A 15,172-nucleotide genomic window follows, 5' to 3' on the forward strand; every position below is an offset into this window, starting at 1 on the left:
CTGTAAGATGCACCAATTCCGGCACTTAGCCTTGCTCTTCCCACTTACCCTGTAGCGGTTGCAAGTGTTGTAATAGTTGTGGGGTTGATGTCACCTTTGTATTGTAAGGTAACATCAAGCCGGCTTAGTAATGGAGAGGTGTCAATAAGACACCTATCCATTACTAATCCTACAATTGATAAAGGATTAAATAAAGACACAGCCAGAATAAAGTCTTTTAATGAAATAAAACACTAAACACAGTTTGCCATCTTTATAATTCAGCTAATCCATGCGGCGCACTCGATCTCCTGTAATAATAAAGAAAAATTAAAAAAAGAAACAATATACCCATACCTGTCCGTGTGTGTGTCACTGACATATATATATATATATATATATATATATATATATATATATATATATATATATATATATATATATATATACAGTATATACACCTATTCTATGTGTATATATCTATTCTATTAATACCTATTCTATTCAAAACTGTACGCAGAAGATAATTTGCCGGCTTTTAATCTAACTATCTATCTAATACATAATATATATATATATATATATATATATATATATATATATATATAGATATATATATATATTTATATATATAGATATATATATATATATATAGATATATATATATATATATATATGTATATATGTATGTTTTGGAGAAAATTTGGTTTTAAAAGGATGTGCACAGTTGTGTATTACAATGCGATTTTAACATGAGCTTTTACATACAGAGAACTGCTGTATGTAAAAGCTCATGTTAAAATCGCATTGTACACTGATTGCATACGGATGTCATTCCGATGTTGCGTTTACAAATGACATTGTACTCGCATGACACTCGCATGACACTCGCATAGCACTTGTCCTTTTTTTGGTCAGGAAATCAGACCTTTTTTTTCTCGCAAATGGGTATGAGCATTTAGGATGGATCTCAAAGCATCCATCCAACATAGGGACTCACTGTAAAATAAAGTATACCACATGGTATAAAGTACATTTCTTTGCAATGTGCACCTGAATAGGAAAGTACAATCTGCTGAGCTCTTCTATACAGTTACATAAGTAAATGCAGCCTGGTGAATGGTTGGCCATGGTGCCATTACAGTATACATCTGGAAAAGTTTCCAGACATATACTGTAGGCCAGTGGTCCCCAACCTTTCTGACCTTGAGAGCCACATTCAGCTACTGTTCCCCTCACAGTAGTGGCAACCAAAGCCCCCATTAAGGGTATAATGATAACCAAAGCTTTTCCACACAAATCACTCCGAAGCAGTATACAAGATCCAGGGGTTCCCGCCACACCCCACCACATTCAGCATTCTCCCATCACACACTCCCAACAGTCATATCCATCTTCAAGCATCTCCTCTGACCGGTAGTATCATCCTGTCTCCAACATACCATACTTAAATTATCTCTAAACCCCCAAGACCAGTAGATGTGTACCCAGGTCTGCTCTTCTCTACAGGAATACTCACAAAGTTCACCATTTTGAGATGTGCCCGTCATACCAGTTTACTAAATCTGGAGCTAATGCACGAAGTTGGCAGACAGCCGCGAGCCACAATTCATGGGATCGCGAGCCACATGTGGCTCCCGAGCTACAGGGTGGGGACCCCTGCTGTAGGCTAATGTGACACAAAGAGGAGAATTGACTCAGCACTGTCATACAATAGAAATTGGAAATTCCTGTGTGAATTTGGTCTGTCATCCAAAGCCCAAAATGTATGAAGATGCTCAGCTAACCAGTCCCATGTAGGGAAAAAGCATAATAGTGTGTTCAAAGGAAAAAGAAAGTTAGCGGCATTCACCAATATCCATAAAAAGTTTTTCTTTATTTCTAATGTTCCCTAAAACCACATTTATGTCAGTGGGAGCGGGAAGAAGGTGTGCACTTCAATGGGTCTTCCGTTTCATTTTTCATTGGCTATACAGTACTGCATGCTAGGTGCACAGACGCAGTGTGCACCTAGCCGATTCTAAGCGATGGACAGGCTATATACAGCCACCACATAAATTTCTTATGAATGAACTGCAGTACATTCACTTCAAGGGGAGAAAAAGAAAAAGCTCAGAATTCGCAAACTAAGAAATGAGTGTGTGGGGCTGCTGTCTACCACCCGTACATCGCTTAGATTCGGCTGCTGCCGGGGCCGTTTTCTGCTGATAGGTGGGTGTTCTGGTGATGAATCCCCACCAATCTCATATTGGAGAACTATCCAGTGGATTGATCATCAATGATTTGACCTGGAGAGCCCCGTTAAGTACGTTCTTCTGCCTGCAGCAGTGCCATACATGTTGACTTTAAGTGTCATATGGGTATACTATAGGGCTCAGAAGAGGGGGCTATTTGGCTCTTTGAGCATGAATTTTACTGGATTGTTTTTTTGGGAGCCATATTACTTTACCAACGCCTCTGCACTACTAGAAACATGGACAACTTCTATGTTTCTGCTGACAGACAGCGGATCTGAGTAGGGTCTTCTTTTTTACTAGTTAAAATAAAGTTTATATTTGTGCCATTTGGGGGTACATAAACATTTTTATTTGCTTTTTATTCCAGTTTTTGAGAAACAGAGTAAACAAATAAACAGCAATTCAGGTTTTAAATTATTTTTACAACATTTTACAATATTTACCATGTGGTAAAAGTTATAAGATAATTTTATTAGTCCGGTCAATATAATTAAACAATGCCAGGGTTTTATAATTTGCATGATAAAATACTGATTTACAAAAAAAAGTATTTATTATTTCACCGCCAAATTCTGATCGCTTGATCTTTTTTGCTTTCCCACTGAACAAGCTTGTTTTCTGCAGGACGAGTTGAAGTTTTTATTCATTCTATTCTGTAATACAGAACAGTTTTCGCTATTTTCAATTTTTGGGTGTCATAGCGACCACAAATCAGCAATTCATAATTTTGTTTTTGCCTGCCATTCTCTGTGCAGTAAAAGTGATCAGGAAACTGTATTCTTTGGGTCAATACGGTTGCAGTGATAACAGATTTATATAGTTTTGTTCTTTGCACACTAAAATCATTTTTTTAAAAAAGCAATAATTTTATTTTCCATCATCATATTCTGATAGCTGTAACTTTTTTAAAATGTTTTTGACAAGATGGCATTTTTATTCAGGTTTTTTTAATGTAATATTTGATCACTTTTTATTTTATGTTTTGTGTGTCAGTATGACAAAAAAGCTATATTTTTGTGTGTGTTTTTTATTAGTCTTTTCACAGTATTCAGGCTCTTTTCCATTTGCGAGATAAACATCCGTGTCTCGCATGTGAAAACTAAGCTGCAGCGCCAACACTCCAGAGCGGAACGTGCAGCTGCATAGCAACACATGGAGCCGCACGCTCCGCTCCCAAGTGCCGGCGCCAGAGCTTGGTTTTCACATGCGAGACACGGACGTGTTTCTCGCAAATGGAAAAGAGCCCTTCATCAAATGGCTTATATAATATGACATTTATAAAAATTGGTTCATTCCGGAAGCGTTGATACCAAATATGTGTACTTTTGTTTCTTTACTTTGTTTTTACTTGCAAAATATTTTGCATTTTTTTCTATACTTTGCCTTTTTATATTTAAGATTTTTCCAAACTTTATTTGACTTTTCTTTTATTTTTTACTTAGTTCCAGTATGGGACATCAACTTTCCGTGGTCTGATCTCTAGTCTACTCTGCAATTATGCTGTGGTGATTGGAAGAAATAGGGAGCCCCCCCCCCCCCGCCTTCTGCTAAGCAGATCGATGCTGCTGTTGATATTGACAGTGCTATCAGAGGGGTTAAACATCTGGGATCGGCGCTATTTGTGGGTCTTACTGTAGGGTGTCACCTATGATGTACTGTATAATTGGCGATGACGCGCGCTGATGATTTCACTGGCTATGCTTGGGAGCTGGCATGATCAAAATGTTTTACATGTACGGGGATTTGCAAGAACACACTTGTCCCTGCACCGTACATGTAAGGGTTCAATATGATAATAATTGTCAACCTCTCAACTTACTCTTAGGATAGATCTTTCATATAAGATTGGTAAGGGTCAACACGGGTACCTCCACCAATAAACTCTGATAATCTCTGTTGGTCCATAATCAGTGTATGCGGTGAAACACCACAGCTCCCTACACTGTTTAATGACTGCTGCTGGGTACTGCTGATCAGCTCCTATTCTCCTCAAGAAAAAGTGTGACTGAGCTGTTGTGTTTTGCTATGTACACTGCTTACATTTGGACGGCAGTGATGACTAGAGGTCTAATCTTTTGAAATATAAATTTACCAATTTCACCGGGTTTTCCTAAAAAAATTGATTTGCAGCGAATTTGCACCAATTTTAATGAAAAGCTTGTAATTGCTCACAGAATATACATGGGGAAGAGGAAAGAGAAAGAGAACCTTGCAGTTCATAAGAGCTTAAACTTTACAGGTGAGAAAGAGAGGATTCAGCTGACCTTAAGAGATTACAATTTATAGGCAAGAAAGAGAGAGAGGACCATGCTGACCATAAGAGCTTACACTTTTCAGAAGAGAGAGGACCCCGCTGACCACAAGAGCTTACACTCTGCAGGAGAAAAAAAAAGAGAGATGGAAGACCCTGTAGACCATAAATCCTTACACTTACAGGAGAGAGAGAACCCCACTGAACATAAGATCTTATAATTTAAAGGCAAAAGAAATACTGTAGAAGTCCCTGCTGACCATAAGAGCTTACACTGTATAGGAGAGAGAAGACCCTGCTGACCATAAGAGCTTATAACTCTACAGGTGAAATAAAGAGAAAAAGGACCCCGCTGACCATAAGAGCTCACACTCTGCCGGAGAAAAAAAAAGAGAGATGGAAGACCCTGTAGACCATAAAACCTTTCACTTACAGGAGAGAGAGGACCCCGCTGACCATAAGAGATTACAATTTATAGGCGAGAAAGTGAGAGAAGACCCTGCTGACCATAAGAGATTACACTTTTCAGAAAAGATAGGACCCCGCTGACCATAAGAGCTTACAGTCTGCAGGAGAGGACTCCGCTGACCATAAGAGCTTACACTCTGCAGGAGAGAGAGGACCCTACTGACCATAAGAGCTTACACTCTGCAGGAGAGAGAGGACCCTACTGACCATAAGAGCTTACACTCTGCAGGAGAGAGGATTCCGCTGACCATAAGAGCTTACACTCTACAGGTGAGAGAGGACCCTGCTGTCCATAAGAGCTTACACTATACATGAGAAAGAGAGAACTCCAATGGCCATAACAGCTAACGCTCTACAGGAGAGATGACTCCGTTGACCATAAGAGATTATACTCTACAGAGGAGAGACTTATCCAGCGACTCTGGAGATGGAGAATGACTCTGCCATACAAACTGTGCTCCACTGGGAACTGCTGATCTCTGGTGGCCCATGCACTGAACACCACTGTGCAGGTTATGATAATTCGTAAGATGTCACAGCTGCAGAATATTATGGGAATCGCATGCAGCAATGCAAAATGATGTTTGCTAGCCGTTGGATGCTTCAGCAGTGTGAAATATGGTGCCAAGCTCATTCTTACACTCTACCAAATTTAGTAAATAGTAAAAAGGCTTCACACTCTTTCGTGGCACAGCAGAGTCGTCAAGTGAAATATGGCATACTTAGACATCTACCACAAAAATAATACACAGGAAGTATGTTTAGTAATGCAATCCTAAATAAATACAATAAATGTATGTAATCATTATCCCAAAAATGCTAATGTGTCCAAAGAATGAGTATATACTGTAAGTGGTGTTAAAACCATCAACCATACACAATAACATTTTCTATATATACTGTAACTAGCTGCATAAAGTATTTGACCAGTGTTGGTTCTGGAAAAAAATCCTGATATAAATCTGTACAGCATAGTATTAAGGAAAGAATTTATGTCAATAATGTAACAATAATCATAGTGTTAAGTCACATTTCATTGTTTGGTTATTAGATTCTAGATTGTATCTGATATTGACAAAATGAATTATTTCAACCGAACACTAGTCACACAATTTATAATCACCGGCTTTAACAATTTTCATGAAATCAGAAAAGTAATATTTATTTATCTTCTTTTAATATACATATTAATGGTCATTGGGAATCTTTTTATTGTATGTTTAGTGCCAATTGCAAGGCACCTCCATACACCCATGTACTTCTTTCTGTGTAACCTTTCTTTATCTGACCTGTTAATAACTTCTAATATTGTACCAAACATGCTACAGATTTTATGGACAGAAAATGGAAATATCACAGTGTCGAGTTGCATTCTTCAGTTCTACATATTTGGATCCCTAACAGCAACAGAATGTTTACTTCTCACTGTTATGTCTTATGATCGATATCTGGCAATTTGTGACCCCTTGCGATATTCTTCTATTATGACCTTTAGACTCTGCCGAAATCTCATCATTTTCTCTTGGACAACTGGATTTACTCCTACATTTCCTGTTGCAACTTGTTTATCCAAACTCGACTTCTGTCACCTAAACACTATTGATCATTTTTTTTGTGATCTTGCACCCTTTTTAGAACTTGCCTGTTCAGATTTTTCTACAGTGAAAATGATGGCCTTTGCCTTCTCTTTCCTTGTTACTTTCTTCCCATTTATAATCATTATCGTGTCCTATGCTACTATTATTCACACAATCTTAAGGATTAAGTCGGAGAAAGGAAGACGTAAGGCTTTCTCCACATGTAGCTCCCATCTTGCAGTAGTTTCTTTATACTATGGGACTCTTTTTATTCTCTATGGCGTGCCCTCTAGGAAACACTCATTAAACATTAACAAAATCCTTTCTCTCTTGTATACCATTGTTACACCTTTGCTGAATCCGATTATATATTCCCTTAAAAATCAAGAGATAGGTAGGGCACTTGATAACATTTTAAGATGCTCCTCGTAAATTTTTCAAAGTAAACTATCTAAGTAATGCTCATGTAATCTTAGTATGCCCCTCCCCCCAAAAATGGAAGTAAAGAACAAACTAACACATGAAGATAAAAGTACATTTTATTAAAAGAATATATAACAATTTAAAATGTATATATATATATGAGAAGAGTCATGGAGTGCCACATGACGAGGAATACATGGGGTCTCCAAACTAAATATAGATGGTAAGTATAAAACAAATATAGAGTACAAGTAGAAGAAAACTGATGGCACTAAAGATAACTCTAGGTGGAAGATAACAATATATTTCTACCAAGATGGTATAGTACAGGAATGGAATAATAAGACAATTCTGAGAATTGAGAAAGCAATGCGGATGTCTATGGTGCATATAAATCCCAATGGTATCCCCAATGCCCCACTAACATCTAGGCATGAGAAACGCACGTTGGGGTGTGCTGCACTTCATTTCCAGGTACTTTGCTTTTTCCTGCTGATGGGTCTGCTTACATTGAATATTACATCTGGAATCTGATGGGTTGGTTATGGGAATGCTACAGTGCCTTTACTCTGCTTAGGATTTCCCCTTGTGATATTGAGCATTTTTTATGCAGCCTTCTATGGATGCTACCATTATATATCTCCTAATTGTCTTATAATTACATTCCTGTACTATACCATCTTGGTAGAAATATAGTGTTTACGGAAAGTGTTCAGACCCCTTTAAATTTTTCACTCTTTGTTTCATTGCAGCCATTTGGCAAATTCAAAAAAGTTCATTTTTTTTTACATTAATGTGCACTCTGCACTCCTTGAAAAAATACAGAAATGTAAAAAATGTTTGCAAATTTAATAAAAAAGAAAAACTTAAATATTACATGGACATAAGTATTCAAACCCTTTGCTCAGACACTCAGAATTTCTGCAGTACTCAAGCTTCCTGAGTGCACAGTGGCCTCCCTAATCCTTAAATGGAAGAAGTTTGGGACCACCAGAAGTATTCCTAGACCTGGCCATCCAGCCAAACAGAGCAATCGTGGGAGAAGAGCCTTGGTGAGAGAGGTAAAGAAGAACACAAAGATCACTGTGGCTGAGCTCCAGAGATACAGTAGGGAGATGGGAGAAAGTTCCACAAAGTCAAATATCAGTGCAGCCCTTCACCAGTCAGGCCTTTATGGCAGAAGCCTCTCCTCAGTGCAAGACATATGACAGCCTGCATAGAGTTTACTAAAAAAAACAAATGAAGGATTCCCAGACTATGAGAAATAAGATTCTCTGGTCTGATGAGATGAAGATAGACCATTTTGGTGATAATTCTAGGTGGAATGTGTGGAGAAAACCAAGCACTGCTTATCACATGCCCAGTACAATCCCAACAGTGAAACATGGTGGTGGCAGCATCATGCTATGGGGGTGTTTTTCAGCTGCAGGGACAGGATGACTGGTTGCCATTGATGAAAACATGAATGCGGTCAAGTACAGAGATATCCTGGATGAAAACTTCTTCCAGAGTGCTCTGGACCTCAGACTTGGCCGAAGGTTCACCTTCCAACAAGACAATGACCCTAAGCACACAGCTAAAATAACCAAGGAGTGGCTTCAGAACAACTCTGTGACCATTCTTGACTGGCCCAGCCAGAGCCCTGACCTAAACAGAATTCTCATCTCTGGAGAGACCTGAAAATGGCTGTCCACCAACTTTCACCATCCAACCTGACAGAACTGGAGAGGATCTGCAAGAAAGAATGGCAGAGGATCCCCAAATCCAGGTGTGAAAAATTTGTTGCATCATTCCCAAGAAGACTCATGGCTGTACTAGCTCAAAAGGGTGCTTCTACTCAATACTGAGCAAAGGGGCTGAATACTTATGACCATGTGATATTTCAGTTTTTCTTTTTTATTAAATTTGCAAAAAATTTAAACATGTCTGTGTTTTTCAGTCAAGATGGGGTGCAGAGTGTACATTAATGAGAAAAAATTGAACTTTTTTGAATTTACCAAATGGCTGCAATGAAACAGAGTAAAAAATTTAAAGGGGTATGAATACTTTCTGTACCCACTGTATATTGTGATCTTCCACCTAGATTTATCTTTAGTGCCATCAGTTCTCCCCTCCTTGTATATTTGTTTTATACTTACCACCTATATTTTATTTGGAGACCCCATGTGTTCCAGGTCATGTGACACTCCATGACTCTTCTCCTCGTCTTTTAAAAATGTTTTCTTATTTATTCTATCAATAAAATATTCTTTTATCTTCATGTGTTAGTTTGCTCTTTTCTTCCATTTTGGGGGAATATATTGTTTGATTGAAGGTGTGATTTATTTGTGATCGATTTTTCCTTTGGTTATCTCATGTAATCTTAACATGCTCTGTTTTTTAAAAATCTTTGGAGACATATGTTGTGTATATAAGATATGCTCATGAGGGGTTTTTGCTATCCATAGACATACAGAGCTGTGACAATGAGGGCACAGGTTCTGAGACCAAGCCATTAGGTGGGGGTAAATGTTAAAATACAGCTGTTACTTTGATTCAATGGCCAATATCACAGATAACTATAATGATAGCTTAGGTGTGGTTGGGTTGGGTTGGAAATGTACAATAGGGCAACCACAAGTTGAATAAGAGAAGGTTAGAGTGATACTAGTGGTCACTTGGAATGGTTGTGTATGGACCCAACACCTACAGGAGCCTTAGAGTCCTCTGCTGTAGCCTTGTGGTTGGGGGGAAAATTCTTCCAGATAGCCATTCACTTTAGTGGAGAGATCACAGTACCTGGGCTGCGCTTGGGGGAATGAAGATTCATCGATGGGTTAAATTAAGGGTTTTATTACACCAACGTGCTTCGACACCAGATTGGCAGCTTTTTTCAACATAGAAAACAATGTCACATTTGGTTTTATACCTTGAAAAAGGCACAAGTGGGGCGCCGAAACGTGTTGATATAATTAAGATCTTAATTATATATACCATTGATGATTTTTCTTTTACAGTGATCTCTCCACTAAAATAAACTGTAGCAATAGCAGCATCCCATTTATTCATAGATGCCGCTGTCACTATGTAACATGCTGTGACAAAGGAATTCAGAATTTTTATTTGACATGGGGCAAAAACCGACATATGTGGCTGATCTTATATATTCATAACACCAGACAGGAGATACATAATTAGGTGAAGCAATCATTCCATTAATCTTGTTAGTGTCCCAGCGGCCTCAATTAAGCTATCGTTCTCCCAGTTACTAGTCCCAATTTGTGAATGGGGATAGTAGACCCAATGGAGCCGTCACCACAGGGAGTCTCAAATGCAGTCCCCGGTGAGGGGTTCTGCATCAGGAACTCAGGAAAATACCTCCACCAATGCACAGTTAGCTTTGGAGAGGTCTCCCAAGGGCTGGGCTCGATCATGAGATGCAGCATGGGGCACTTAGGACACTGACGAGGAAGTTGGGTTGTTGTTGCCAGCTGGAGCTGGATACATGCACTATAGTCATGGAATCCGGCATCTGGAGGAGCATAGGCTGTGACTGCAGACTATACCGCTGGGAGAAACAAAAGCTGTAGGCTAAACAAAATTGTCAGACAGTTGGCATCGCCTGGTACAGACGCACTGGAACTACTGGTCCTTGGCTGGCATCTTGTGGACTGGGGGCATCTCATTGTGGCTTTCTACCCACAGTTGCTGTAAATTGTGGACAAAAGAAGTAAAGCTAATGGTATTGTTAAATTGTGCAACCCACAACCTCCGATGTTCACGTTTGCCAATACATTATATGTACCCAAAATATTCAACTTACCCCCAATAAGCAAGCCAGCATATCACTAGACCAGGGAAAAAATTATAAGGCTTTGGATAATAAAATACAATAATGCACGGTGATCCAAAAAAAATTATGGTCTCAGCATCTTTTGAAATTTAAATCAGAGAGCTTTTTCCCCAAAAAATTATTTACTGCAAATTATACAGCATAAACTATGTTAACTATGCAGCATTGTGATTTGCATTCATGTAACATACCTTCAGAAGATTAATAGGGATTTATATAACCAGTTGTGCTTCAATTACAGTGCGTTGAACAAGAATTCAAACTCCATGATCTTTTCCACATTTTTTCATGTTAAACCCACAAAGTTAAATGTATTTTATTGGGATTGTATGTGATATGTCAACATAAAGAAGCAAGAATTTGTGAAATGAAAAGGAAATGATACATAATTTTCTCATTATTTAAAAAATATGAATCTGAAAATCGCTAGGTGCATTTGTCCCCTGTAGTCTGATACCCCTATATATGATCCTCAGTCACCTATTGCCTCTAGAAGTCATATAAATAGTAAATTGAGTCCACCTATGTGTAATTTATTCTCTGTATAACGACTTCTGTTCTCTGAAGGCCTCAAAAGTTTGTTTAAGAATAGTAGGGATCAAACAACATCATGAAAACCAAGGAACACACCAGACAGGTAAGAAATAAAGTTGTTGAAAAGAGTAAAGCAGGCTTAGGTTATAAAACAATAGCCCAACCTCTGGACATTTCGTGCAGCACTGTTGAATCTATCATCCAAAAATGGAAGGAGTATGCCACAACTGTAAACCTACCAAGACATGTCTATTCACCAAAAATGACACTCCAAGCAAGGAGCTCACTAATTAGAGAAGCAGCCCATGGTCATGCTGAAGAAGCGGAAGAGATCCACAGCTCAGGTGGGAGAATGTGTCCACAGAACAACTATTGATCTTATACTCCACAAATCGGGAGAAGAAAGCTATTTTTTAAAGCAAGCCATAAGAAATCATGTTTGCAGTTTGCAGAAAGTCATGCAGGGAACATGGCTAGTATGTGGAAGAAGATACTCTGGTCAGATGATACCAAAGTATAACTTTTTGGGCTAAATGCAAAACACTATGTGTGGCAGAAAACTAACACTGTACATCACCCTGAAAACACAATTACCATCATCAAACGTGGTGGTGGAAGCATAATGCTGTGGGGATGGTTTTTTCAGCAGGGTCAAGGAAGTTGGTCAGAATATGATGGGAAGATGGATGGAACTAATAACAGGGCAATCCTGGTGGAAAACCTGTTAGAGGCTGCAAGAAAACTTGAGACTGGGCGTAGGTTCACCTTCCTGCAGGGCAACGACCCTAAACATACTACCAGAGCTATAATCGAATGGTTGGATCAAAGCTAATTCACGTGTTTGAATAGTCCAGTCAAAGTCTAGACCTAAATCCAATGTGGTTAGGGCCATCTCTGCTCGCGCAGGAACCACTAGGGACTGCTGGGTCATGAGCTCTAGTCTGTACAGCAACCAGCAGGGTCAGTTGCAGTTTTTAGTTTGTTACCTATTTTCCCAAGTGAGTTGCTAGCATAACAAAAATTCTCTTCACAGATGCCCCCATCCAATATCAATGAGCTAGAGTTAATTTGTAAAGAACTATTGACAACAATTTGAGGCTCTACATATGCAAAGCTGGTGGAGACATACCCAAAAGACTTGCAGCAGTAATTGCAGTGAAAGATGGTCCTACAAGTATTGACTTAGGGAGCTGAATACAAAATGCACATCACAATTTTAAGATTTATATTTTTTAAATATTTAGAAAATCATGTAGAAATTCCTTTACTAGTCACAAATACTTGTTATTTTATGTTGCTGCTATACACATAAAATCCAATGTAACCTGAAAACGTTTGCTGAAACTCTGTTAATGTTGGCTTAGAGGTCAGTGATTTTTCAAGTTTTGTAAAAATGGTCTAAGTGTCATCAATGTTTTTCATTAGATTTGAATCAGTGTATGATCAGTGTGCTAGATTTTACCATCGGTGTTTCATCAGTGATTTTCACGTATGAAAGAAAAAAAGAAAAAAAAAGGCAAAGCTACTCCTATCCATTGCAATGTTAATCACAAATAGAACACAAACTGCACACTGTGCCAACCGTATGGTGTCTGTGTTTCTCACAGACCCATAGAGATCCATAGGCTTGTAGATTTACTTGTCAGTTATTGCAAATCTTCACAATAAATGTCACCATTTGAAATATATAGGAAAAATCAAAGGAAAATTTGCAATGAAATCTATGACAAATCCACAAGTCGCATTCAGATTTTCCTGTTGACTTGCAAAATATTTTTGCTGCTCAAAATACAGCAGTGTAAGAATAAGGAAGGGTAAATGTCTTCAGGTGTCTCAAAATCTCATAGGATGCGGTAATTCTCACGAGAACTCACTGAAACAAAGAACTGCTGAGTTGGTGTAACTTTGTATTTATTTTGCTATTCGCTACCATGTAAGAAATGCTTACATTTGATCATGGTATGCCCATATTCATGAACACTATTCAGTAACACATTTGGCTTTCCACTTAGATTTATCCCTATTCTTGTATTTTCACTCTGTTCCAATGTCCTACAATATGGATCTGTCCTTCCTTGGATTTGATTGGGGACGCCACATCTGACATCTGTTGCAGTATATAACTAGTGTTGAGCGATACCTTCCGATAGTCGAAAGTATTGGTATCGGAGTGGATCGCCCGATACCGGCAAAATATCAGATCTCGCCGATACCGATACCCGATACCAATACAAGTCAAGGGGACACAAATATCGGAAGGTATCCTGGATGGTTCCCAGGGTCTGAAGGAGAGGAAACTCTCCTTCAGGCCCTGGGATCCATATTCATGTAAAAAATAAAGAATAAAAATAAAAAATATGGATATACTCACCCCTCCGGCGGACCCTGGACCTTAGCGGTGTAACCGGCAGCCTCCGTTCCTAAGAATGCAGAGTGAAGGACCTTCGATGACGTTGCGGCTTGTGATTGGTCGCGTGACCACTCATGTGACCGCTCACACGACCAATCACAAGCCGCAACGTCATCGCAGGTCCTACACTCACTGCATTCTTAGGAACGGAGGCTGCCGGTTACACCGCTAAGGTCCAGGGTCCGCCGGAGGGGTGAGTATATCCATATTTTTTTTTGTTATTCTTTATTTTTTACATGAATATGGATCCCAGGGCCTGAAGGAGAGTCTCCTCTCCTCCAGACCCTGGGAACCATACACTGGGAACTTCCGATTCCGATTTCCGATATCACAAAAATATCAGAACTCGGTATCGGAATTCCGATACAGCGAATATCGGCCGATACCCGATATTTGCAATATCGGAATGCTCAACACTATATATAACAGATCATCATCATTACTTTGGACTTGCTACTACTAGTAATGAGCGAATACATTCGGCACTATTCATTACTTGCACGGATAGTATGCTATTCAGGCTATTCGTTACTTGGCGAGTAATTTGCTATTCGCCTCGGTGTATTCGATGGACCCGCCCAGCATGTTTGCCGCTTTATTTGCAGCCAACGAACATGCTGGGCTTGCTTGCTACTCACAGTAATGCCGGCGCCATCTTTGGTATGGTATTACTGTGATTGACTGGCCTTACAGCATCATAGGGGAAATTTAATCCCTGCCGGCGCCATCTTGTGCACATTGCAGCCGGAAAGAGGTTAGAGAGAGCATAATTTGAGCATTGGCAGAGTGAAAGCAGCTTATAGGGCGAGTTTGTGATTCCAAAAAGCTCTTTTAATAGCTACTGAGGGTGAAGATTAGTTGTTTGTTAGGTGGAGATAGGGTAGGGAGAAATTTAATATGAGGGAGAGTGAAAGGCAGGCACCTGGATATTATCATTGCAAGTACATGCTCGAGATCTCTGCTAGTTTGCATTGTGTAGTATAGTTTAGGAACAGACTGTGGGATTAGGGAGAAATAGGCAGGGTTTTATCCACTACCATAATATACAAAGCAGCTCTTTTTAGAGCCAAATAATATTAGTTAGTACCAGCATATGCTAAACCAATTTTTTGGACCTACATAATATTCTTGAGTACCAGAACATACATTTTTTTTACAGTTAAATAATATTTAGTAGTGCCAGCATATATTAACATCCTTTTTAAAAGCTAATTGCTAAATAATATTCCTATTGCTGAAATAGCTAATATTTATCTAGCAGTTGTGCGACTGGCGCAAAACCTGCTGAGCTATGGAAACGTCACTATTTACCAGTAATTTCCCTGAGTCTGCTGTTGGTGTATCTCATAAATGTTATATAAAAAATACTAATTTTCTATTGGTGAAATAAATAGTGTATCTTTATCTAGCAGTTTCGCGACTTGAGCATACCGTGCAGAGATAGGCAAATGTCACAATTTA

At 39.0% G+C, this 15,172-nt stretch overlaps 1 protein-coding gene across 1 annotated transcript; it reads left to right on the forward strand.

Moving 5' to 3' along the window:
- The first annotated feature begins 6,014 nt into the window (after positions 1-6,014).
- LOC143798814 (olfactory receptor 11A1-like) lies at positions 6,015-6,944 on the forward strand. Its single transcript, XM_077281127.1, has one exon. The coding sequence runs from the start codon at positions 6,015-6,017 to the stop codon at positions 6,942-6,944; it is 930 nt and encodes a 309-aa protein (XP_077137242.1).
- The last annotated feature ends 8,228 nt before the right edge of the window (positions 6,945-15,172 follow it).

This window comes from Ranitomeya variabilis, chromosome 1, assembly GCF_051348905.1.
Source record: "Ranitomeya variabilis isolate aRanVar5 chromosome 1, aRanVar5.hap1, whole genome shotgun sequence".
In the NCBI taxonomy this organism is placed as follows: Eukaryota; Metazoa; Chordata; class Amphibia; order Anura; family Dendrobatidae; genus Ranitomeya; species Ranitomeya variabilis.